The sequence below is a fragment of the Apodemus sylvaticus genome, chromosome 16, assembly GCF_947179515.1.
Source record: "Apodemus sylvaticus chromosome 16, mApoSyl1.1, whole genome shotgun sequence".
NCBI lineage: Eukaryota > Metazoa > Chordata > Mammalia > Rodentia > Muridae > Apodemus > Apodemus sylvaticus.
Window position 1 is genome coordinate 26,328,398 of NC_067487.1, and position 24,589 is coordinate 26,352,986.

A 24,589-nucleotide genomic window follows, 5' to 3' on the forward strand; every position below is an offset into this window, starting at 1 on the left:
CATCCAAAAATAGAAATTATTACACATTTCTATCTTCATTTTACTTTTTAACTAGATGATTTTTGAGATTTACTCACATCACTTATGAATACACTACTTTTACAGTGATTTTTACTTTTACTACTGATACAATTATATCAATACACTACTTTCACAGTGAAGAACTGTTGGCCATTTTAAAGACAATAATTTTGTGTCTAGATGAAATTTGTTTTCTTGCTAGTTCTGATATTTTATGTACAATCCAAGTTCCCATACGTGCAATTTCCTTTGTCTTTATAGATTCACCTATTGTTTAAAGTCCACTTTTACAATCACCACACAGGCTATGTTAACTACCCCTGCTTTCAGATTTCTCTCCCTAGAACCAATTTAAAGAATACCATGCCAATTATCAAATTACTCATTTCCACGAGATTGACTGGAGAACAATGGCATTTCACTATTGTTTTTAATATTACTATTGGGAAGAAATATGTTCAAAATATGTTCATTGTTACTTGCCAAGAAAACAACACTTTCATTTCAAATAGTTAAGAGTTGGTGTAATCAGCTAAAGCAGAGAAGGAAACTGTATGCTGGGAGTGATTTCAACAGTTTTTAAACAATGGAGAATTTTCCAGTTTAAATTTCATTGGTTGGATCTAAGCATAGTATGCTCTTTGGAAGGAAAAAAAATCAAAGTAGACATATTCTGAATTTTTTTATTTTTTGTAATAAAAGAAATACATGCAAAAATTCTTACACTATAACATTTGGAGAAGCATGTTTTTTTCATTTTATTTTTTATAAGTATGTCACCTAATTAAATATTGTTTATTTTTCTTAATATAGACATGTAAATTTTATAGTATTTTTATCAATTTTTTTCTGAAGACCTATTTTCCTCTCTGCCTATAACTAACTTATGGGAAAGTATAGAGTTTTATAACACAAAGAGTAAATTTATTGACCACTTGTCTAGTAACTTAACCTAAAAGACTTGTTAAATTCAGTTACTCTATCTGTACTTTCATACACAGTATACATATCATTTCATCTAATGTATATTTCCCAATAAATCAGAACTTATTTCATTGTGATAGATTTGTAATCTTCAGGTTATACCACCTATATTTTCAGGTGTATTAGGTCAAAGCCAGCAGAAATGATGCAAAGATTATAAAACTTCCACATGTGAGACAAATATATTGGTAGTTTTGATCTTCATTTCATTACTCCAGATGGGCTTTGGTAAATACACCCAAGTTACATCTTATTTACAAGGAAAAAATAAAACACATTTGAAAATGGAAAATTTACTTTGTCCTGTACATGTATACAGGATGGATTTTGTTTTTGTTTTTGTTTTTATTTTAACTGGCAAGACCTGTGCTTGAAATATCTGCAAAAGAATCCAGTAAGAATGGTTTTGGGTGTGCATATATAATTCAAATTGAATGCCAACAGAAACTTTCATTTCCTCTAACTTTTTTGAGCCAAAAAGGGGGAACGAATGCTAGTAACAAAATCACAGGCAAGCTCCTGACAGGGAAGAGACCACTCTTATCACAATGCCCACATTTCAGCTACCTTTTATTCTTTAGCATTCATAAATGCAAACGTCTGCTCCTTTCAACCTCCTTCTTGCCTATGCAAAGCTAAAATAGAAGCCTCTATTTCTATCCTTGACCAGAAAGTCAGAAAAGAATGTGTTCTTTCTGATTCAAGCATTACTCACTGTGAACATGGTCAAGATGAAGCACACATTACCAGGAGTGAAATGACAAGAGAGAAAATTAGGATTCACCCATTGCTCTTATTATATCTCACACAATGCAGACAAAGGTTGTAGCCTTGAACACATTTTCAAGGGGTAATTTTTACACTCTGAAGCATGCTATCTATAGTAATGTATTTCCACTCGCACTATTTCATTTTAACTTTAGAGAAATACATGTTAAGTAGAGCTAGCTTTAAGTTGTAATATCCATTGAGCTCTCAATGCATACAATTCATTAAACATAAAAATTCACAGCCAGAGGGAGATGTTTATAGTGAGTTAATGTCATGTGATATTATGGGTATAGTTAAATCAAACCTCATAAGAGAAAAACATTTTTGCAGTAGGATTTATTTAACGATATTTACATCTAAATTGTATTTCTTATGACATCTTGTAATTATTAATCTACCAACTTGCTGTCTTTCTCTGTTTTGTGATGTGGGGTGTGTGTATGTGTGTGTGTGTGTGTGTGTGTGTGTATGTGTCTTCATTGTGCTATGCCCTTTAATAAATCTAGGAAGATTAATTTTATTTTCACAGCCTTACTATAAATACTATTAAATATGCACACAAACACACACACACACACACACGCACACCGAGAGGGAGAGAGGAATATTAGTCATGCATTCATGTATATAAACATAAATATATGTACACTACTTAAACTGCATGCATAAAACCAAATATATTAAACAATATACAGAGAAAACCACCATCACTTACAAGAAGGTGTGAAAGGCTCATAAAATGCAACAATGCATGGTGACCCTTTTAATATCAACAATAATCTACCATCAATGAAATGTAGATAAACTGTACATGTATGAGAGTTTAATTTTTCACATAGTGTAGTCTAGTGTGAATAATAGTGAAAACCTCTTCATAGTACTAAAACACGGGTCATCGAGCAGTTTCCCATTAAAGGTGTTAGGGAACAAAGGTAGAATGGGGTCTGTAGAAGAAAGTCCTCCACCAGGGGGAAACAAGAAGCCAATTAGAGAAGGGTAGGGAAAAATCTAGGTTGCCAGTAACTGTTGGGTATCAAAGACACATCTCCAGACTTAATGTGTGCTTAGAGGACCAATAGACATGAAACCACAAGGAATTAAAAGAGACTAGTTAGAAGGATGAGGATAACTACAAAGAAGATATAAAAAACAGAGAAACATCAAAAATAAATTAAGATATCTTCCCCTGGAATGCTATTATATTTTATATATGTTTTGGTGTATCGGTGTATGTGTGTATATGTGTGTGTGTGTGTGTGTGCGTGTGTAGCAGTGTGTGTGTTTGTCTGTGCACACTGGCAGTCAACCTCTGATAATACTTTTCAGGTCCTGTCCATGTTATTGTTTGGGACAGTTACTTTATTGGCCTGGAAGCAACTAATTAGGCTAAGATGGTCGATACCTATTTAGAGGGACACACTTCTCACCGATTTTCTTCTCACTTGACTACAACTGCCTTATTTACAAGGGTTCTTGGGAATCCTGCTTGTATCCTCATGGTTGCAAGGCAACTACTTTATCAATAGAGGTATCTCTTAAACCCTGTTAGTACAGTATTTTATTGTATGCTATTCAGGATTTGTTTGCTGTGACATTAAAATAATACTTCTCTGGGTGGCCTTTCCTTTCGTCTCTGCTCCATTTTGTCTCTGCGTTTCCATTAGATAGGAACAATCTGTGTTAAAATTTTTGAGATGGGTGGGTGGCCCTGTCCCGCCCTTCAGTACATGGGCGGTGCCTATGTACTGAACATGGTCTCTACAGGTTCTATCTCCCCTTTGTTACGTATTTCATCTAATGTCCTCCCCAGCTGGGTCCTGGGAACCTCTTGCTTCCCTGTCATCTGGGACTGACTACCCTGTTCCCCATTCCCATGCTACATATTTCTGACCCTCAATTCTCTTACCACTCCCTCCTTTCGCTCTCACTGCTTTTCCTTTCCAGGTCTCTCCCTCCATCTATCTCCTGTGATCTGGAAAGCCATCCAGAGACTGCGTCATTCAGGAATTCATTCCACTTGCACACACCAAACCCAGACACTATTGCTGGTGCCGAGAAGCGATTGCTGGCAGGAGCATAGCTGTCCCCTCCCCCCACCCCCAGAGGCTCTGCCAGCACCTGACCGATCCAGATGCAGATATTCACAACAACCATCAGGCTGAGCATGGGAATCCTAATGGAAGAGTCAGTGGAAGGACTGAAGGAGCTGAAGGGGATCACAAACCTATAGGAAGGATAACAATATCACCTAACCTGACCACCCAGAGATCCCAGGGAATAAACTATCAACCAAAGAGTACACATGGAGAGACCCATAGCTCGAGCTACATATGTAGCAGAGGATGGCCTTATCTGGCATCATTGGTCAGGGAGGTCCTTGGTCCTGTGGAGGATTCCCTTGATACCCCAATGCAAGGGAATGTTAGAGGGGTGAGGCAAGAATGGGATGTGCTTCAGGGAGCACCTTCATAGAGCCAAAAGGGAGGGGGATAGGATGGGGGTTTGTGGAGGGCAAACCTGGAAGAGGGACAGCATTTGAAATGTAAATTAATAAAATAACCAATAAAAAGAGAAATAGATGACAGAATAGCAAAAATAAAATAATACTTCGCAGGACTCATTATACGTCAGACTTTGAAAATAGTTTTCAAGAAGGAACTGCTCATCTACTTTATTTGCAGAGGAAGACCACCTGTAACTATCCGCAGTTAGGATGAAAGTCTTAATTTTAAGATGAGTAACTGAGATCGATCACAGCAAACACAGATTTTTATCCAATTTTAATGTAATAGCTGAACACTGTTTATTAGTGGGATTTTAAAATTAATAGATAAGGCTTTAGAATATGTTTAGTTTTTAGCATTCAGGGGCTTTGAATTGATGATATGTATTCTTTATATACATAACTTCAGCCAAGGTTACAAGTGGAAAACCTGACCTAAAACATAGTATTCTCTTTAGCCCTGAAAGTATTGTATAGTTATTACAGTTCAAGGTAGCATTATTATCTTTAGGAGATTGTCTTTTGCATGCTCCATTATTAATTTGCATTTTATTGTAAATGCTTTTACTTACAATATTCTGTACTAGGAGAATAATCCAGATTAACTATTGATACACTATTGACACTGGATTTGACTATATATCTTTACATATACAATATTGTAGGTTAATTTATAGCCCCTTCAGCTCTAAACCTTTTCAAATGATTTCATCAAAAAAGAACTACATTTCTTCAAATTGGTGTCAAATTGGTGTCCCATGAGAGAGTGAGTTAGGAGCATTTCCTACATTTTTTTTCTTTTAATTTCTTAGAATGGATTTTCTTTCTTTTCATATTACTGTTTGAGTTTTGACTTTAATATGAGGATGAATATGGGCTTTTCAAACAGTGTTTACAGTGATTTTCTGCCATTTAGAAAGGAGCTAAAATGTTAACAGAATGTAGTCTTTGTCTTAATAAGATTCAGTTTTTTGGATCCTTTGTAATTGTGAGACAAGGTCTTCTAGCAAATTACTCACAGCAGACTTTGAAAGCTCATCCTGGAAGGGAGTTCACAAACCTTACATTTCATTGTCCTGAATGCTAGACTTATAAGGATGTGCTTCCCTGTGCTGTAGCTCAGTTGTTTATTTAGGCCTAGAGCACCTGGTATTCCAAGGCAGTCTCCCAGCCAAGTACTAACCAGGCCCAACCCTGCTTAGCTTCGAAGATCAGACGAGATCTGGCAAGGTCAGGGTGGTATGGCTGTAGACTGATCTGTTTTCTGTTAGTTTGTTTCATTGTAAAGTTTAGTCTAAGCAGCTCTTAAAATCAGTATCCTCCTACCCTACCCCATTCACTTCTGATACATTCTGATATACAATGAGTATTGATGAAAATGAACTATATATATTTCACAGTATAGTTCAAAACTATTTTTTGTCACGCCCATTGTCTCCACTCAGTTTTAGGAAAGCGCCATCCTTTATGGGACCAAGTGATGACTTTCTACTTTGCTAAAAGAAGCAAAGCTCTATTGTATCTGCTATCCCTTGCCATTCCTCCTCCTCCACCTCCTGCTTTTCAAAGAGGCAGGAAAACACCTCACTGCTTTGGAATGACATCTGCCTATTCATTTTCTACAGAGATTGACATTATTCTTGTAACTGCTGATTATTGAAACATTTCAATACTTTTGTGTCACCAGCGATGCAGGGTTTTATTTTTTTCCTCATGTAGGAGGGCAGATTCAACAAGAGAACAGGCACAGATGAGGAGTACAGATGGTCCATAGATGTTTACTCCATGTAAAACTAAAAAAGGCTGCTGAGTGCATCTCTGCCAGCGATGGTGAAACTACAGTGTAACACCTGTATGAAAGCAAGCCAGCAGGATGAGAAGAAGACCTGTGCACAAGGACAAAATACCCTGAAATCATTTCTTATAATCAGTGCAGCAAGATAAAGCATTTTATACTTTTATTTGATGTTCTATGCTGGCAAATGTGTTTGGCCCCCCCTGAGTGCTATGCGAAATGAGTAAAGGTTATTGGTACTCTGTTTGCTTAACTTAAATACGTGCTAATAAAATACTTGCTTATTTAAGAAAAAAAAACTGATGGTAGAAAAAAAAACATCATTTTCCAAGAACACTAATAAATACAAAGAAAAATTAAATCCAAATGTATTTACTTTCTGCTAGAACGTATCATTTTTCTTATTAAATATATGACAATAAAACATTCTGCTCAAACATTCTGCATATTTGAAATATTTTCCCTAAGTATATAGACTATGATACTAACTAACAATTGTAAAAGGAAAGCTACATCATAGGCTTAAAATTTTGGTTGTATTACTCTTATGCTACTTAACCAAAGATGTGAAGAATTAAAAAAAAATAATAATATGTAGGAATTTATTTTTAACATAAAGTAATTTACATAATTCTTTCAGTAAAAGCTAGCTACATAATTACACTAGCTATATTCTAAGTTTACCTTTCCTTATTTTTATATAAGAAGAAGGCATTTTCTAGATATATTAAAATAATTTTATCTGTGTTCTTTGAAGCATATTTATACTACTAATTTCACTTCATAGAACAACATTTTAAGAATGCAGTGGCTCTTCCTATGGTATGGCTCTCCTCCTCAGCTTCTTCTAGCCTTTTCCTAATTCATTCACAAAGGTCCCCCAGGATTCTGTGCATTGGTTTGGCATAAGTATCTTCACTTGAGTCTTTCAGTTGTTTGTTGGTCAAGACCCCAGAGATCGCTCAGACACTGAGCCACCAACCAGGCAGCACATAGCATCTGATATAAGGCACCCAACACATAGAGGAGAGGACTGCATGTCTGGACTCAATAAGAGAGGATGCAGCTAACCCTCAAGAGAATAGAGGCCCCAGGGAGTAGACAGGTCTGGTGAGGTGGGGGTGGGGCAACATCATCTTGGAGACAGGGAGAAGTTGCAGGAGCAGGAATGCGATGAGGGACTGTAGAAGGCCATACCAGGAGGGCTATAATGACTAGATTATAAAAAAAGATTAAAGAATGATAATAAAAAAAGATGCAGTGGCTGATCCAACACTCATTTGTAGTAATATCAATTTGAATAAGAAAAATGTATATGTGATGTTCCATGTGATATAAGTCCAGCAATAACCATACCATTATAGGTCATTGAATTCCAAGAAAAATATGCACAAAACAGTCTATATATCAATGTAAGATCATTGAAAATGATATCCATATGGATATCATGCACTTATGAGCATTCAGAAAAATAATGGACAGCAACATTAAGAATCGTACTTATTAACACAAATGCCAACCAAAACTACTATATCCAGCAAAACTCTCAATCACCATAGATGGAGAAACTAAGATATTTCATGACAAAACCAAGTTTACCCAATATCTATCCACAAACCCGGCCCTAAAAAGGATAATAGGAGGACAACACCAATACAAGGAGGGAAACTTCACCCTGGAAAAAGCAAGATAGTAACCTTTCATCAAACCCAAAAGAAGTTAAGCATTCAAATTTAAAAAATAACGTAAAAAATGATAGGAAGTAACAATCACTATTCCTTAATATCTCTTAACATCAATGGACTTAATGCCCCAATAAAAAGACACAGACTAACTGAATGGATACGTAAACAGGACCCTACATTTTGCTGCTTACAGGAAACACACCTCAGGGTCAAAGACAAACACTACCTTAGAGTAAAAGGCTGGAAGACAATTTTACAAGCAAATGGTTTCAGGAAACAAGCTGGAGTAGCCATTTTAATATCAGATAAAATTGACTTTCAACCCAAAGTCATCAAAAGAGACCCTGAGGGACACTTCTTGCTGGTCAAAGGAAAAATACAAAAAGAAGAACTGTCAATCCTGAACATCTATGCACCAAATGCAAGGGCACCCTCTTTCATAAAAGAAACTTTATTAAAACTAAAAGCACACATTGCACCTAACACAATAATTGTGGGTGACTTCAACACTGCACTTTCCTCAATGGACCGATCAGGAAAACAGAAACTAAACAGGGACACAATGAAACTAATTGAAGCTTTGGACCAATTAGACTTACCAGATATATATAGAACATTCTATCCTAAAACAAAAGAATATACCTTTTTCTCAGCACCTCATGGTACCTTCTCCAAAATCGACCATATAATTGGTCACAAGACAGACCTCAACAAATATAAGAAGATCGAACTAATCCCATGCCTCCTATCTGATCACTATGGAGTAAAAGTGGTCTTCAATAGCAACAGAAACAACAGAAAGCCCACATACACGTGGAAACTGAACAATACTCTACTCAATGATACCTTGGTCAAGGAAGAAATAAAGAAAGAAAATAAAGACTTTTTAGAACACAATGAAAATGAAAACACAACATACCCAAATCTATGGGACACAATGAAAGCAGTGCTAAGAAGAAAACTCATAGCCCTGAGTGCCTCCAAAAAGAAAATGGAGAGAGCATACATTACCAGCTTAATGACACACCTGAAAGCCTTAGAACAAAAAGAAGCTATTGGCCCAGGAGGAGTAGAAGGCAGGAAATCATCAAACTCAGGGCCGAAATCAATCAAGTAGAAACAAAGAGAACCATACAAAAAATCAACAATACCAGGAGCTGGTTCTTTGAGAAAATCAACAAGATAGATAAACCCTTAGCCAGACTGACCAAAGGGCACAGAGAAAGTATCCAAATTAACAAACTTAGAAATGAAAAGGGAGATATAACAACGGAAACTGAGGAAATCCAAAAAATCATCAGATCCTACTACAAGAGCCTATACTCAACACAACTGGAGAATCTGGAGGAAATGGACAATTTCCTTGACAGATACCAAATACCAAAATTAAATCAGGACCAACTAGACCATCTAAACAGTTCCATAATGCCTAAAGAAATAGAAGGAGTCATAGAAAGTCTTCCAACCAAAAAAAGCACAGGACCAAATGGCTTCAGTGCAGAATTCTACCAGACCTTCAAAGAAGAGTTAACACCAATACTCTTCAAACTATTCCACAAAATAGAAACAGAAGGAACACTACCCAATTCCTTCTACGAAGCCACAATTACGCTGATACCAAAGCCACACAAAGATCCAACAAAGAAAGAGAACTTCAGACCAATTTCCCTTATGAACATCGATGCAAAAATACTCAATAAAATTCTTGCCAACCGAATCCAAGAACACATCAAAACGATCATCCACCATGATCAAGTAGGCTTTATCCCGGGAATGCAGGGTTGGTTCAATATACGGAAATCCATCAATACAATCTACTACATAAACAAACTCAAAGAACAAAACCACATGGTCATTTCATTGGATGCTGAAAAAGCATTTGACAAAATTCAGCATCCCTTCATGCTTAAAGTCTTGGAGACAACAGGAATTCAAGGCCCATACCTAAACATAGTAAAAGCAATATACAGCAAACCGGTAGCCAGCATCAAACTAAATGGAGAGAAACTTGAAGCAATCCCACTGAAATCAGGGACCCGACAAGGCTGCCCCCTTTCTCCTTATCTTTTCAATATTGTACTTGAGGTACTAGCTCGGGCAATTCGACAACATAAGGAGGTCAAAGGGATACAAATTGGAAAGGAAGAAGTCAAACTATCATTATTTGCAGACGACATGATCGTCTACCTAAGTGACCCAAAGAACTCCACTAGAGAGCTCGTACAGCTGATAAACAACTTCAGCAAAGTGGCAGGTTATAAAATCAACTCAAGCAAATCAGTGGCCTTCCTATACTCAAAGGATAAGCAGGCTGAGAAAGAAATTAGGGAAATGACCCCCTTCACAATAGCCACAAACAGTATAAAGTATCTTGGGGTGACTCTTACCAAACATGTGAAAGATCTGTATGACAAGAACTTCAAGACTCTGAAGAAGGAAATGGAAGAAGACCTCAAAAAATGGGAAAACCTCCCATGCTCATGGATCGGTAGAATCAATATAGTTAAAATGGCCATTTTGCCTAAAGCAATATACAGATTCAATGCAATACCCATCAAAATCCCAACTCAATTCTTCACAGAGTTAGAAAGAGCAATTATCAAATTCATCTGGAACAACAAAAAACCCAGGATAGCTAAAACTATTCTCAGCAACAAAAGGAAATCTGGGGGAATCAGTATCCCTGACCTCAAGCAATACTACAGAGCAATAGTGTTAAAAACTGCATGGTATTGGTACAGTGACAGGCAGGAGGATCAATGGAACAGGATTGAAGATCCAGAAATGAACCCACACACGTATGGCCACTTGATCCTCGACAAAGAGGCTGAAAACATCCAATGGAAAAAAGATAGCCTTTTCAACAAATGGTGCTGGTTCAACTGGAGGTCAGCATGCAGAAGAATGCGAATTGATCCATCCTTGTCTCCTTGTACTAAGCTTAAATCCAAATGGATCAAGGACCTCCACATAAAGCCAGACACTCTGAAGCTAATAGAAAAGAAATTGGGGAAGACCCTTGAGGACATCGGTACAGGGAGAAAGTTTCTGAACAGAACACCAATAGCGTATGCTCTAAGAGCAAGAATTGACAAATGGGACCTCATAAAATTACAAAGTTTCTGTAAGGCAAAGCACACCATCAAGAGGACAAATCGGCAACCAACAAATTGGGAAAAGATCTTCACCAATCCTACATCAGATAGCGGGCTAATATCCAATATATATAAAGAACTCAAGAAGTTAGACTCCAGAAAACCAAACAACCCTATTAAAAAATGGGTACAGAGTTAAACAAAGAATTCTCACCTGAAGAACTTCGGATGGAGGAGAAACATTTTAAAAAATGCTCAACTTCATTAGTCATTAGGGAAATGCAAATCAAAACAACCCTAAGATTTCATCTTACACCAGTCAGAATGGCTAAGATTAAAAATTCAGAAGACAGCAGGTGTTGGAGAGGGTGTGGAGAAAGAGGAACAATCCTCCACTGCTGGTGGGGTTGCAAATTGGTACAACCACTCTGGAAATCAGTCTGGCGGTTCCTCCGTAAACTGGGCACCTTACTTCCAGAAGATCCTGCTATACCACTCCTGGGCATATACCCAGAAGACTCCCCACCATGTAATAAGGATACATGTTCTACTATGTTCATAGCAGCCCTATTTGTAATTTCCAGATGCTGGAAAGAACCCAGGTATCCCTCAACAGAAGAGTGGATGCAAAAAATGTGGTATATCTACACAATGGAGTACTATTCAGCCATTAGAAACAATGAATTCATGAAATTCTTAGGCAAATGGATGGAACTAGAGAATATCATACTAAGTGAGGTAACCCAGACTCAAAAGGTGAAACATGGTATGCACTCACTAATAAGTGGATATTAACCTAGAAAACTGGAATACCCAAAACATAATCCACACATCAAATGAGGTACAAGAAGAAAGGAGGAGTGGCCCCTGGTTCTGGAAAGACTCAGTGAAACAGTATTCAGCAAAACCAGAACGGGGAAGTGGGAAGGGGTGGGTGGGAGGACAGGGGAAGAGAAGGGGGTTTGCGGGACTTTCGGGGAGTGGGGGGGCTAGAAAAGGGGAAATCATTTGAAATGTAAATAAATTATATCGAATAAAAAAAAGAATCGTACTTATTATTATTATTGCTAGCAAAGCATTATATTAATATACAATAATAAAGTTCTAATGAGAAAAATGAAAATGCCAACACAAGCTATGCTGAAAATATTGTTTAATCTTAAAGTTAAATGAAGATTTTTTTCAGATAAACAAGACCAAAGAAAATCTGTGAGAGCATAAATAAAATTATACCAATTAAATGTCAAAGATTTCCAAACCTAAAAAAATGCATAAACCAGTAAAAATATATTAAATATGTTAAATATTAGAGAGGAAAACAAACTCTGAGCTGCTTATTTAAACCATTGTATGAACATTTTAGAATTATATTGAAAGACTCAATGCTAAATTGCAAATTTTTTTTCGGTAAATTAACATGAAGCAAAGGACTTGAAGTAAGATCTTTGTAGATGAAGGATATTTGAGACTAGAGCCCCTATGGTGGGATTGGCAGTGATCAATTTGTTAAAGAGTATGTGATGAGGAGAATAATTTTGAGGTAAGTGTAGATGTAAACATTAGAGACAGAATGTAAGGTGCTAATTAAAATGTGCATAACTATAAAATTTTAAACTACTATCTGAAATATTTTTTGAAATGGAAGAACATTATATACCATCAAATTATTTTTGGGAAGATATGAAATATTTACTAAAGTCACTTTTGAAATGGTACCGGTAGTTCTTTATTGATTTTATAGGATAAAAACAACAAAATAAAAGTCATATGAGAATATTCTTTTAAAGAAATTCATGTAAAAAATACTAGAGACCATTTACTTACTGCTGCAATGAAAAGAAAGCAGTCTTCAGTTTTGCCTAACCTGGTCAACTGTTATTCATTAATATTAAATGTATATCTCTGTTTTTAATGTCTATTTCTTACTGTTGGACTGTTATAATCACATTCAGGGAAACGTTGTCATTAAATTGATTTCCTGTTTACTGCACATATCCTGTTCTGTATATAACTATTGAATATCTACTGTGACTCCAGTTACCTCATGAGCTAAATGTAAGGCATGGTGAGAATTTTTTGTAATCTCCTAGCTCTGTTTCCATGGACACCACCACGACAAACCTGTGATGCTTAATGCAGGTCAAGAAGTCTTTCTCTGTGCAGATTACAAAATATTTGCACAAGAGAATATCAAATATTTGTGGCTATCTGGAACAAATACCTTTGTTCTTTGAAAATAAGAAGCACCAACCTCTTAAACAAATAAGCATGCATTACTAATTTAGAAAAAAAAAGCTCTAGTGTTACATCAGGCAGAGTAGGATTAATTAACCACCCAGTCGATTATGTCTTCATTACTCTGAAATACCATTTGTCAGGTCATTGTTATAGCTACATGTGAAAATAGCATATAGTTCTTTGTAATCACAAGTATTGCTTAAGATGTGGATGAGGTCACCTATTCACTCCTCTTTATAGGATTTAACAGTGTTCTGTTCACATTGTTCAGTACTTTTTGCATTAATTGAATATCATTGAAATGAAGTACTAAAATTTATACCAAAATAAATCACAGTCTTACAAGTACATATCTCCTACACCTAAGACTAATTTCCCACATAGGTAATTGATTTGTCACGTTTGTATAAAGTAGTTACAAATGTTCAGAAATGTAGTTGACTGATATGCATACATGTACAATCGAGAAATTGTTGATACTTAACATTGAAAACTCTCCCTAACATAAAATGATATTTGCTATTAAACTCTGTACAATTTTATAACAGAAACCTGTGTGTTTAAAAGCAGCAGAGAAAATCTAAATACTAATATTAGTTAATACTATCTAGCATTTTATTAACTTATAAAGACAAGATAAAAAAGAAAGAACGAATTAAAAATGTTGCCAACTGTGGCGGCATACCATTAATCCCAGTATTAATGAGAGAGAAGAGGAATGCTCTGTGAATTAGAGGCCAGCTTTTTCTACATAGTGAGGTAACGTTCCAAAGTACCTAAGACTACATAATAACACCTATCTCAAGAACAACAACAACAACAACTAGATGATTAGCAACAAGTTTGGGTGATATGATTATTCTATTTTAGATTAGTATTATTTAAAGAAATGTTAAGCCCAGTTTTCTATAAGAAAATGACATGCTATGTCATGACTATGGCAAGAATGAGTGCTGTCCCATGCCTATCCAGTTGTTAGAACCTTAGCTCTTCTGTACACAACTAATTAAACCAAAGATATGGCTACTTCTGCTAATCGGCTTCTTGTGTCTTTTCTTCTTATCCCCCTCCTGTTCTATTTTAATGTTGGACTACTAATGTAATATAAGAGTACATTTTATTACCTTCATCCATTGAAGTAGATCAAGAGGATATTGGTATAATATAAGACTGAAGCCAATAAAAGTAAAAGTGTTATAAAAAATATGTGTGTAGTTTGTTGAAAATAAGAACAATATTTTTACCTTAATAGTTAAACTTATTGCTAATCATCTAGTTGTTGTTGTTGTTGTTCTTGAGATAGGTGTTATTAAGTAGTCTTAGGTACTTTGGAACGTTACCTCACTATGTAGAAAAAGCTGGCCTCTAATTCACAGAGCATTCCTCTTCTTTCTCATTAATACTGGGATTAATGGTATGCCGCCACAGTTGGCAACATTTTTTATTCGTTCTTTCTTTTTTATCTTGTCTTTATAAGTTAATAAAATGCTAGATAGTATTAACTAATATTAGTATTTAGATTTTCTCTGCTGCTTTTAAACACACAGGTTTCTGTTATAAATAGAACACTTAATAGTTAAAGCAGTTTTTCAGTTACTTATTACACACACACACACACACATACACACACACACACAGACACACGCCACATGCATGTGTACATGCACACACACACACACACACACACACACACACACACACGAACACACACACACAGCGCAACCAAACAACCAAACAAAAAAGCTTAAAAGTAAGAAATTTTTAATTTTAAATTCAAGGATATATACAAAGCATTTCAAAATTTCATTCAGTATGATTTGGTGTAGATTTTACTTTTAAATACTATTTTAGTGTTTTTATAAGATATAGAGATAATTTTGGAGAGGAAGTAATCCTAATTACATGCTATGAAGCAGCAGTATCCTGAAATATGAGAATCATTTGGGCAGTGTAATAGGACATGAAGCAAGCCTGTGTAGGCTGTCTTGAATGCTTAATAAATTTTCAAGTGTTCTATGTTTGAAGTGACAGAGCTATAAAGATAATTCTGGGATAAAATATATTTATAAATTAGAAGTAGCTGCTGCACGCACTGTACAAAATCATGACAATCTAAAACCTTTGTAAGGATATTTTATTTAGATTCTTAAAAACACTATAACATAACTGTGCACGAGGTAAGTTTCAGTGAATTTCAGGGCTCATTTCTCCATGTAACTTAATTTTTATTTGTTATTTCTATACATTAAATTGCTATGTTCTAAAAAACAACAAAATAAAAAGAAACAGAAATTAATCTATTGCCCATTATGTTACATATTCTTTTGGGATATATATACTGTCTGGCAGACATACTAGTATGTGCAAATGAGAGGAAATAAATTTCCATAGTTTGAAAATGAAAAAAATAAATTTCTATCCATTTTTCCCTTTGGATCTGTGTCCATTTTATGTTCCAAATGGCTATAATAACCAAGCAGAGAATTTTCCTATATTGGCCGGTTTTTGTGTGTCAACTTGACACTAGTTGGAGTTATTACAGAGAAAGGAACCTCATTTGAGGTAATGCCTGCATGAGATCCAGCCATAAGGCATTTTCTCAATTAGAGGAGTCAGAGGGCTCATTGTGGGTCATGCCATCCCTGGGCTGTTAGCCCTGGATTCCATAAGAAAGCAAGCTGAGCAAGCCAGGGGAAGCAAGCCAGTAAGTAACATCCCTCCATGGCCTCTGCATCAGCTCCTGCTTCCTGACCTGCTTGAGTTCCAGTCCTGACTTCCTTTGGTGATCAACAGCAATGTGGAAATGTGTAAGCTGAATAAACCTTTTTATCCCCGACTTGCTTCTTAGTCATGCTGTTTGTGAAGGAAGAGAAACCCTGACTAAGACAGCTCCAGTGAGGACTAGAAGTTCATTGTGAATGCTCTGACTATTTATTCATGGAGATATGAACAACATGGTAGCAAAGCTGTGAGTAAAATCTATGAAATTTCAGCAACCAGCTTCTTGTATTTTCAACAATGAATTTTTGGATAAAATTCTATAACAATTTTTCCTAAAAAAAAAATTTCTTCCTAGAGAGAGGATGGAGATTCAGGATATAAAAAATGAATTAACAAAACAAATAGACCAAATAAAACAGGAGTCATTAAAGGTTCTTGAAAACTCTAAGATTCAATAGGTCCTTTCCCGAGCTTGCCTAAGCAGTAAGCAAGACAATGTTCCTTAGACAATGTTCAGTGTCTTACTTACCACTCATGAGGTCTATAGGTTTTATTTATATCCACTTAGGAAGTTATATAATAGCAGGTCAAATTTATCATGTTTCTTATCTTATAGCAAGCAAATACTAAGTATATTGCTTTGAGCTAAATTAATACTAATTTATGTTAAACACATTTATTAAATATAGTGTTAATTCATAGAAAGCTCATGGATTTACATATATATATGGCAAATGCTGTTTATATTTCATTTATTTGTAAAACTACCTCTTTAAATTTAAACTGAAATCTTAGCTTTGTTTTGAGGGTTATATTGTATTCCTAACTATATAATTTTGAATTATCTGTAAATTAGCTTTTTTCATATTTCTTGTGTTATCTACTTTTTGAAACACAAAGCAAAAACTGTGAATATCTCTTTCTGTGAGAAGATATGGTACATTTCCCATTTTGCTCTGTTCTAAAGACACTAAGTAGCTAATTCGCCAGGTTTGATGTCACCAATGGAATGAATCCTAAAACAATAGATATGAATTTAATTGGGGAAACAATTGTACTTTAGTCATAAATTCTGTCCATTCTGTCACCAAAGTGTCAGTTCTTCATGGGAATTTAACCATGCCTACAGCTAAGGATGTAACTAGTTTTTGCATGTGCCAATGGGTACTTAACTAAACAGTCAAGTGAGCTGCTTAGTAATAATTAATAAAAACAAGCAACTGAAGTAATAATAAATAAGAACTTGATAAATCAGTAATCCTAAAACCTGCTGTGTAGAGGAATTTTAATCCAGCAACATATCGGTTCTGGCAAGGGATCAAATCCAAAGACCTTCTAGGTTTCTGTGATGCAACTGGAAAGTAGGCATGCCCAGGATTACAATATGACCTGGCTGGAAAACGCAAGCATTTAGTACACAAGTTTAAACCCTAACAAGGGAGGTAATGTTAGTTTGTATAAAGGAATCAACCTTGTTTGAAAGTGACCTCTAAGTTAGGGGCAGACAAAGTGACAATGATGTAACAGAATGAGTCAGAGATAGGATATGCCCAACTCTTCCAAGGACAGGAGAGAGACATGACTACAGAGAGCATTGGAGAGATGGGGGCATTTATTGGAAAAGATTTACAGAGACAAGTTGCAGGTAAAAGACAAAACTAGTCAGAGAATGAGAAGGTGCCAGAAGGTTACAATACAATACAAACCAGAGCTGGTTTGAGGGCAAGCAGAGCAATTCAGTCAGTAGTGTGAGTCTATTCACATCCCAGAACAGATAAAAGTTACCTTCACACTGCCAAAACACCCATTTAATATCAAAATATGTGATCAATAAGTGCACATACAAGACAAAAACTATATCAAAGTAAATAAGGCACATATTTTTCAAAAGAAATATAAGTGGTTATATTGTTGCCATATTTCTTGAATTGTTTCAAATACAAAACTGAAAGTTGTTGAAAGATAACAATTTTGTATTCTACTCTTCCCTCAGCAAAAAATGTGATTGTTATAGAGCATCGACTATGTTGTCTTGAGTCTGCTGTTAAAGATAAATTGGCAAATAAAAAGAAAGGAAAATTGATGTACCTATCCTCTTAAATAGTTCATTGGAACAACTTGACAAAAATGGGTCAAATAGAAACATTACTTAGGAATCCTTTTAATTTTAGATGCCTGAAACAGACTGCAGTAGTAAGATTATAACTAACTCCATTCCTGTGACCATTTTCCTGCATCTGTGAAATGACAGGGGTGAACCATTTCTGAAAGACCCTGTGACCCAACTGTATGTCCTTTATATTCTACACCCAAAGAAAGAATCTCAAAGTAATTTCAAGCCCTTAGACACAAACGCTTGCTTGTTGAACTTGACATGTCCTAATGATACCTATTAACTAGAGTGCGAAAGTGATGTTAAATGAGGGACATGGAAGGATGACATATAACTAACCTAAAAAGAAATAAGATGCCAGAAGAGAATCATCAAGTGAACTGGAGTGGCCAAGTGTGTATGACCCAAGCAGGCAGGAAACAGAGCTCTCAGAAACAAGGAAATAATAGGCTTCAGTTAACAGAGACTTTATCTGAAAAAGCACATTGGCCCACACAAAATGAAGTAGAACAAGATTTTGACAATTCTCAGAATAAATGTCCTCTGGGTTTGAATGGTGTGGATCAGATGTGCATCAGTTATATTTTCGATTTTCATTTTTTATCTAGTCTAATTGTCTCTTCTTGTCAGTGAGTCAGTTCTCAGATCCTTAATAAAGTACTGGTATGCCAAGAACAAGGAAAAATAAAAGCCATGTGGATGTTGGCCAGAATGTAAGATAATTTGTGATGTTACCCTCGGGCTCATTTCACACCTGAGTATTGTAGTTAAGTTGCGAATGGTCAGAGAGATCAGGAGAAGTAAGAGTGCAGATGAGATTGACTATGAAAAATAAACAAGATAAAAAGATTGTATTAATAAAATTATAGGATACATATACTAAAATGGTAGAAGTTGTTAAAGAGGAAGAAAAGAGGAGATAGAGTATAAATCAAATTAAAATCTAGCATCCCAAAAGAGAGCTATATTTTTATGTCTTACTTCTCTTCCTAAATGCTAATGGGTATTCTCTTTAAAGCCATAAACATTAAAATATACACATAATACATAGGTGATATTACATATATATGTAAAATATGTTTGCATATGTATTTTTTCAAGTACATGTGTTTAACCACCTCATTGAAAGAGTCCAATATCACTCACTCTCAAGGATGTTGTAATTGACATTGTAGTGTATGACCCTAAATGTAGTGTCTTCCTTCTTTTCTATTTTCACTACATTCTTTCCCCATATTACAGTCATGCAAGAATCCCACTTTACTAATTTAACAAGCAGAACATTAAGAAATTGTTTCCTCCTCACACAGTTAATTTTATTATGAAATCTAAAGTAGTTAATAAGAATATTAATATATTTTAATAAATGTTATTGTATATAACTACATGTTTTTAATGCGACACATAATGTAGATATCATGATTTTTAAAATTTAAGGATAATTAGATCAATCATATATATATATACATATATATATACTTTATATACAGATTTTTAAATTAAATATTTAATACAATATATATGGATTTATATATATGTGTATATACGTATATATAATTTTCAATCATAGCTAGCTTATTAACTGTGAATCCTGACCTTGTGTGACTACTCTCTTTTTTGTTGCTAGTTATTTGTTTTCTTTTCTTTTCTTTTCTTTTCCTTTCTTTTCTTCTCTTTTTTTTTAATGTCAGGCAGAGTCTAGCAAACCTTCATTTGTATTTGTGATCTTCGTGCTTCAGCATCCCTAGTACAGGAAGTGTGGGCCAACCGACCTGGATGAATTCACATTTTGAGGTCTATAAAATTCGATTATATTAGGTACTTAAATCAAACATTTCACACACCCCAATGAAAGAATTTATAGTAACACCTTTCCAACAATAAAACTCATCAAATACTTTAGAAAGCTATGAGCAATACGGAGTTGTTATAAGGGATAATGGATATTCTTTTAGCTTCTGGATTTCCTAGAGAATAATTCTTACCTTTCCTACATACTGAGTGTCTGAGCCTGTGTACTCTTCTAACAGGAAGAACTGATTCCACATCCAGCCACGCTTGGTGCGATGGAGCATTTTACCATCATTCTTGTGCAGGTTCACTACCCTTCTCAGGAAGTGACTGCTATCCTTTCCTTGTAATGCACTGTTCTCAGCCGTATGGAGAATGCAAGTCCAGATGACTAGTTGAAGATAATGGTGAGTCCTCATTATCTTCAGCTTCAGAAGGATGAAAATTTCAATGTATATTCTGTAAAACAAAATGTAGGAGAGAATGAATACACATTCAACAGCACAGTTTAAGATGACAATATTAAAATCATAAAAAGATACATATGAAAATTCTAATCCCAAAATTCTGCAAATTAAACTTTCAATAAGAGTTATGAAATTAATTATTTTGAAGTTATAAGCCTTAATAGTGAGGTGTATTTAGATATATACACATGACAATGAACCCAAATGATTCAATGAAATATGTTTTATTCTCCTTATCCAACATTTTTCAGAATGTGCTCTCCAGCCAGGCAGTGGTAGCACACGCCTGTAATCCCAGCACTCTGGGAGGCAGAGGCAGACAGATTTCTGAGTTCGAGGCCAGCCTGGACTGCAGAGTGAGTTTCAGGACAGCCAGGGCTATACAAGCCTGTCTTGAAAAGAAAACCAAAAAAAAAAAAAAAAAAAAGAAAAAGAAAAAAAAAAGAAAGAAAGAAAGAAAATAAAACCAACAACAAAAAAAAAAGTGTGCTCTCCATCCACTTTGTTTTTCTGAAATGGAGCAAATGACAGTAAGGAAGGGAGGAAATGGGTAGTTTTTCACTAAAAACAAAAGCTATATTCAGTTTACTCAAAAGAGGTGAAAAATCTTAAACTTATGACCAAAATCCAGAAGGAAACAAAATAAGAATACCTTCATGGCATCCTTCAACACTCAGAATTAGCAAGTGTGGTTTTTGTGCAAACTCTGAAATCAGAAGAAATAAAAACAGACAAAAGACATTCCTTAAAACTAATGTTATTTTAAATAAGTCAAATGAAATAGTGAAAAGCCTTCACAGGTAACTTGCAGGAAGGAACAGAATGTTGAGATAACATATGTGATAGCTTTTGATCTTTTTAAGAAAATATTTATTTAATTACATTTCAAATGTTGCCCCTCACCTGGTCCCCTCTCCCACAGTCCTTCATCCCATCCTTTTCTCCATAACCTCTTAGAAGGTTCTCCCCAACCCCCGACATCTCCTTCCATGGTGCATCAAGTCCGTACAGGATTAGGCACAACCTCTCCCACTGAGGACAGATGAGGCAGTCCTCTGCTGCATATATGCTGGGTGCCCCAGCTCATCCTGAGCATGCTCGTTGACGGATGGTTTAGTGGGAGCTTCCATGGGGCCAGGTTAGTTGACCCTGTTGATCTTCCTATGGAGCTGCCATTCCTTTCAGATCTTCCTTTCCTTCCCCTAACTTTTCCATAGGAGTCCCTTACCAAATATATGAGATTTAAAAAAAAATTCAAATTGCCAAAATCATCTTGCTTAACCATGTGGAAGAAAGTTAAACAAACATTTTGGGAAGGAAAAAACTAAAATATTTTACAAATATTTGGAAGATTCAGTGTACAAATTTTCTCATGAAAATGCAAGCAAAACCATAATAGGATATTAAACCATCTCAGTGAGAATGACTGTTATTAAAAAGAAAAAAAAATGTGGTGATAACCTGGAAAATGGGACCCAGAGAAGCTGTTAGAAGGGTTTAATAATATATAGAAATTTTTTCTTTTATGAAAAAAAGCATAAATTCTCCAAAAAATTAAAAATAGGATTGTAATTAAAATGCTACGGCACGCAACATTTTGTGAATTTGTAAAATACAACTGACCCTTCAAGTTCTACCGCAAATGAGAAAATAAACAACCAGGAATTACTGCAGAAACCAGGAAAGTAAAGAGGGAATGTTGATGAGTGTAAGGACTGTGAGGAGAAATACGAAAGGAAATAATATGGTACAAGTGATCTGGAGGAAGATTGGGGAAAAAAATAACTGAAGGTGGGGTCTCTAATTGGGGAAGTGGAGGGAGATTAACATAGAATAACAGGTAAGGAAAGTAAAATAATAGAAAGGATGTCTCAAAAAAGTCATAACAAATCATACTATTAACTATTTACCCCAAAAGGCAATACCTATAATATACCTAAGTATATTGCATAAATGTACCTATATAATTTAAATAAATTTCCTCCTCTGGGTTGATAATGTTTCATCCAACAGCCAAAGACAACCTTTCATCTAAACAAAATAAGGCAAAACCAACAAGCAAACAAACAAAACAATAAAAGGAACAAAATTTGCACTTGATAACCCATGTATAAGTTATTGATCAACATTGTTCAAGAGACTCCCAAAAGATACAGGCCTCTACTGCTGCTCATCTTTGACTTCTAGAAGTGAAAGACAAGTTTTTCTTGCTAAATACAACATACATCTCAGATGCAGGGCAGAGAGGCCCACGAGCCGGACCTGATGTGAAAGTCTTCTCTCTGGTGACCAACTTTCATCGCACCAGAAAGCCCCATGCAAGGTTCCATTGGAAGGCAGGAAGCAGCACCCCCACTAAGCTATGGTGCCCGTGACCAAAACCCATGATCAGTATGGCACAATATCCCTACAGCACGCACATCTTTGGGAGAATCTGAGAGAAGGCAAATATTGTCAAAATATATTGTATGATCATTTTTAAACAGCCCTGTACGCAAGCCTGTAAAGCGATTCCTTGTCTACTGATTAATTCTGGAAGGCTTAAAATTTGGCCTTAGGCCATATAGGACATAAGGCTTATACAGAACAAAAAAATTATTTTTGGGAATATATACATATGTGTCTATTTACATACATACATACATACATACATACATACATGCATACACATACACACATTCACACACACACACTCACGCACACACAATTCTGATGTACTCCCATTTGTAAATTTTATTTTGACATTAACTTTGATGATCAGTTTTCAGGAGAATTTAAAATACTGTTCATTTCTGAAATATGTGTTAAAGGAGATATTCATCTTTTGTGGAATGTAGACATTTGAGTGGGGAAAAATCTAGTTGTATTTAATGTATCAGCACTTAGGCAGTGAAGATAATGTGCAACTTTGAAACTTAAAATAAATTAACATTTTCTTTCACTGCACTCAAAGCTGCTGAAGTATTCCAACATAACATTTAGAGAGGAGTTTGGCTAACTAGAGAATCTGTTTAAACATAGAAAAGAGATTCAGTGAGGAGAGACATGAGTAAAGCTCGAAGCTTGTTATATCTGTTCAAAGGACAGTGATTATTTCTAGAAATACAGCTTGAAATTAATAATGACAAATAAAAGTGTCTTATAACAATATGTGTGCTCCTTAATTGGAACACACACACACACACACACACACACACACACACACGTTTCTCTATGCCTTTTAAAAAATTGGCTACCGAAATGACTTCCTATATTCCTACAACTTTGCACATGTCCCTATCCTTCCTAAAGTACCTGAGGATGAAGCTGCACTGCATTCTTGTAGAGTCCTGCTTAAGTTAGTACTGTCTATGTGTATGCTTTTGGCATGTGGGCACATGCACACCTGTGTGTGTGTGTGTGTGTGTGTGTGTGTATGCTCACGCGTGCTGCATTTTTTTTAAAAAAAATTTCCTATGTATGATCTTGTGCACTTTAGATTGTAGACTGTGAAGTTGAAAAGGAAGCTTGAGTTACCTCACTTAGGATGATATTTTCCAGATCCAACCATTTGCCTAAAAATTTTGTGAATTCATTGTTTTTAATTGCTGAGTAGTATTCCATTGTGTAAATATACCACATTTTCTGTATCCATTCCTCCATTGAGGGGCATCTGGGTTCTTTCCAGCTTCTGGCTATTATAAATAAGGCTGCTATGAACATAATGGAGCATGTGTCTTTATTGCATGCTGGGGAATCCTTTGGGTATATGCCCAGGAGAGGTATAGCAAGGTCCTCCAGAAGTGAAAATATCATCCTAAGTGAGGTAACCCAATCACAAAAGAATACACATGGAATGCTATCTCTGATAAGTGGATATTAATTAGCCCAGAAGCCCTGAATACCCACGGCACAAATTGCATAACAAATGACTCCCGTGAAGAAGTATGGAGAGGGTCCTGATCCTGGAAGGATTGATCTAGCATTGGAAGGGAATATACGGACAGAGAAAAAGGAGGGAGGTGATTGGAGAATGGGTGGAGAGAAGAAGGCTTATGGGACATATGGGGAGGGGGGAACTGGGAAAGGGGAAATCATTTGGAATGTAAACAAAGAATATAGAAAATAAAAATATATAATAAGAAATGTTAAAAAAAAGAAAAGGAAGATTGGGGATTTAGATACTTTATTTTACAGATAAGAAGTTCATTTAAGGATTAGAATGTGACACTCCGGCTTGAGTGTTTGGAGCATGCTCAAATTCCTATGTCAATAACCTATTGCTAGCTAATGATAACTAGGAGGTGATTAAACCAGAGAACAGAGTCACTTATGGCAAAATTAGCTCCTTATAAGAACACGGCAGAAATTGAATTCCTTTTACCTGTTAGGTGCCTGAGACTATGTGAAAAGCAGAGAGTTGTCA

The 24,589-nt window shown here is 35.5% G+C and overlaps 1 protein-coding gene and 1 pseudogene across 1 annotated transcript in view; both read right to left on the reverse strand.

The window, feature by feature from the left end:
- Positions 1 to 20,136, reverse strand: part of Cdh9 (cadherin 9) — an 83,249-nt gene extending 63,113 nt beyond the window's left edge. Inside the window, exon 1 of the mRNA XM_052159684.1 lies at positions 19,912 to 20,136. Coding sequence (XP_052015644.1) covers positions 19,912 to 20,136 — 225 coding nt within the window. The remainder of the gene's footprint in view (positions 1 to 19,911) is intronic.
- On the reverse strand, positions 5,414 to 5,532 carry LOC127667129 (uncharacterized; annotated as a pseudogene).
- Positions 20,137 to 24,589: the final 4,453 nt, after the last annotated feature.